General features: G+C 31.8%; 1 protein-coding gene across 1 annotated transcript in view; it reads right to left on the bottom strand.

The window, feature by feature from the left end:
• The window catches only part of BZW2 (basic leucine zipper and W2 domains 2), an 83,446-nt gene that overhangs the window by 37,520 nt on the left and 42,946 nt on the right, over positions 1-2,980 (bottom strand). Inside the window, exon 5 of the mRNA XM_012659393.1 lies at positions 1,309-1,439. Coding sequence (XP_012514847.1) covers positions 1,309-1,439 — 131 coding nt within the window. The remainder of the gene's footprint in view (positions 1-1,308; positions 1,440-2,980) is intronic.

The raw sequence follows: 2,980 nt of genomic DNA, 5'->3' as shown, positions 1-2,980 counted from the left end.
TTTTTTTCCATTTAAAATTCTTTCATATTTAACACATCATTTTTGAACAAAATCAAACAATGTCAAATAATATAAACATGTAAAAAAGATACCTCTCTAATTCTACTCCCTAAGAATTAACATTACCAATTTGATGTATGTTCTTCCAGATTTTTTAATATACTTATATATAACTTGCCCAAAGTTAAACTACTACCAATTATTTGTTCTGCACCTTGCCTTTTCACTTAATTTGTCTTGGACATTTTCCCTTATCAATTCATGTAGTCACGCCTCATTCTTTAAAAGACTGCGTAGTATTGTACCGTTACTGATAAACCATAATTTAACCAGTCTCCATTAGTAGGAAACTGGTTTGTTAAATTATGGTATTTCAAAATGTGATGTCTTCTTTATACATATAGCTTTATATAGCCATGCTAAAGGATTCTTATAGATGGGACAGCTGGATCATGGATTATGTAAATTGTTTTTTTTTTAAATGACTTTACTGCCAAATTGTTCTTCAATATTATATACAGTATCACTCTGAACAGGGGGAAGTGAGTAAGTAAATTGCAAGTAGATGTTATGGTTACTTTCCTCATGTGGTTTATACTTTAGGCTGATATCTAAAATTCAAAACAATGACAAAGCAACATATAAATCTGTAACAAGTTAATACAGTGGGTGGTATCTATAAATACAGAGTTACACATTAGAAGAGAGAACGTGTTACCATTACTAAAAAGAGGACTTCTTAAGAAGATGCTACTGTTCATTTGGCTCCTTATCAGAGGCCATTTACCATGCTACCCACCTTATGTGTTATCTCACTTATTCCCACAACAAACATAAGGTATATACTCTTATTACAGCTATTTCACTGATTGGAAAAAGCACTGAGATTTATACTCAGATGCTTTATCTCCAAATATGTGCTTTTATCGCCTTTGTTAAGTTGTATCTTCTACTATTAAAGAATTTTATTGAGCATTAGCTGCTGTGTTATGCTCTTTCATGGGCTTTAACTAATTAAATCACCTCTATCTTGATTCTTGCCTTGATATATTTATCTTATGTATCTCAAAATCTCTAGTTTTCATTTTAACCTCTGTGAGGCCAGAGATCATATTCTGTAAAACTATTCCTATTATACAAAGCAAACTAGGTCACATCAAATATTAATGGGAAAAGTCCTACATAGTCACATATTTCTTCCTATAGCTATTAGCTAATGACCTATCATACTCATTCACTTATTTATTATAACAAACATTTATTAAAAACTTACTATGTACATGGCACTTTGGGACTATGATTATATACGTAAAATTTTTGCGCCCTGTCCATTTCATCATTTTAAATAGATAGGCATTATATTTGAGTTTTACCTTTTTCATTTCATCCTCAAATGCTTTTTCCAAATACTTATATCTCCTGATGAGTTTATTGAAGACCTAAATATAAAACAGAACTGTTAAATACTGCATAAGCAATTTAAAAAGGCATAGAAGGAGATATAGAAACTCACCATAACTATACCACAGATCTATAATAATAAAAATGCATAAATGAGCTCATACTCTGATATGAGGAAGACAAGCAGTTCAATTACTGGGACCTAGGGACAAAAACAGGCTCAAAATGCACACATAAGATATAAATGAAATGAAGGAGTAAAGGTTGTGATCACTTAGATAATGCCACGACGGGGAGGAAAGCACAGCACAGAGGAGATTACGCTCCAGGTGGGCGACAATCACGTTTCCGGCAGATAAACAAAAACTGTTATAACTTCCTGGCAATAAAGGATTACTGGCCCCCACAATCCAGTTGGAACTCCAAAGCAGGGTTTGTAATCACATCAGTGGGATTCTAGACTGTTTTGTAAGTGGAATTGTGTCATTAGTTAAATAGGGATTTTATAAATGTTGGTTACTTTAATAACTGTGGGAATGATTTCTTAATCTGGTTCTTTTCTCTTCTATCCACACGTTCTACTCTCACTTACAACTTTTGGAGTGATGACCTAGGCAGAGAATTAATATGCAATAAGAAGAAATAAATTGTATTAAAAATCCTATAAGTTTTATTTCCAACTTAAGGCTAATACTCACATATTGCTTAATATGATTTATTAACAGAAAAAAGAATTCTCCTTATCCAAGAATAACAATCTAAATTCCCATAGGTAAATGTCCACTTAGGAAAGCAAAAGTCAAACTAGAAAAGTATTGTGTAATGAGGTAACAGTTTATAAAATTAATCTCCACTCAAATATCCTTTCCCATCTAACTTCTTTCTCTACCTGACCACCCCATTGACTAGGATTTTCTGTCCGTCCGTAGTATACAACAATTTTTAAATTTAAATACAATAACATATCAAAGGGTCATTCATCCAATATCCATATTTTTTCATATGAAAAATAAAATCATTTGTAACAAGGAACTATGCTATTTAGATATAATGTAGAGGCAAATTCCATATCTTTTTGTTTATGGGACCAGATGTGCTGACTTTTCTTCCAGGCCTTCTTTTTTTTTCTTTCCACAGGAATATAAATAATAATATATCTTGTATTTGTGTTAATTCAATCTTGAAAAAAAGTTCTGTGGGGAAGGTAAGGCAGGCATTACCATTATTTGCAGACCTGGCAACTGCTATTAAACATCAACGCAGGAATAAGAACTTAGAAATACTGATCCCTAGTGAACTGCCCTTATCTAATATATGAAAAGGTGAGTGGGACATTTTAAAAGATAAGGTTTTGAATTGAGAATATTTACTTAAGTATATACCTTCTCAAGGTGTTTAAAGTCATTACATACATAGTAGAAGCAAAGATGTTTAGAGGAACAGGTTAGAGCCTGGCCCACTCAATCTCACCTGCTTAACCTTTTTTGTTCTGTTTAAAAAATATTTTCTTTGTTTTTATTTGTTATACATTTATTCAATATAAAAAAGGAGAGAAAAATCTTTGCTAAAAATAACATGT

Source organism: Propithecus coquereli, unplaced genomic scaffold, assembly GCF_000956105.1.
Source record: "Propithecus coquereli isolate 6110/MARCELLA unplaced genomic scaffold, Pcoq_1.0 Scaffold61, whole genome shotgun sequence".
Taxonomy (NCBI): Eukaryota; Metazoa; Chordata; class Mammalia; order Primates; family Indriidae; genus Propithecus; species Propithecus coquereli.
The sequence above is the reverse complement of the archived record's forward strand: the minus strand, read 5'-3'. Positions and strand labels throughout refer to the sequence as shown.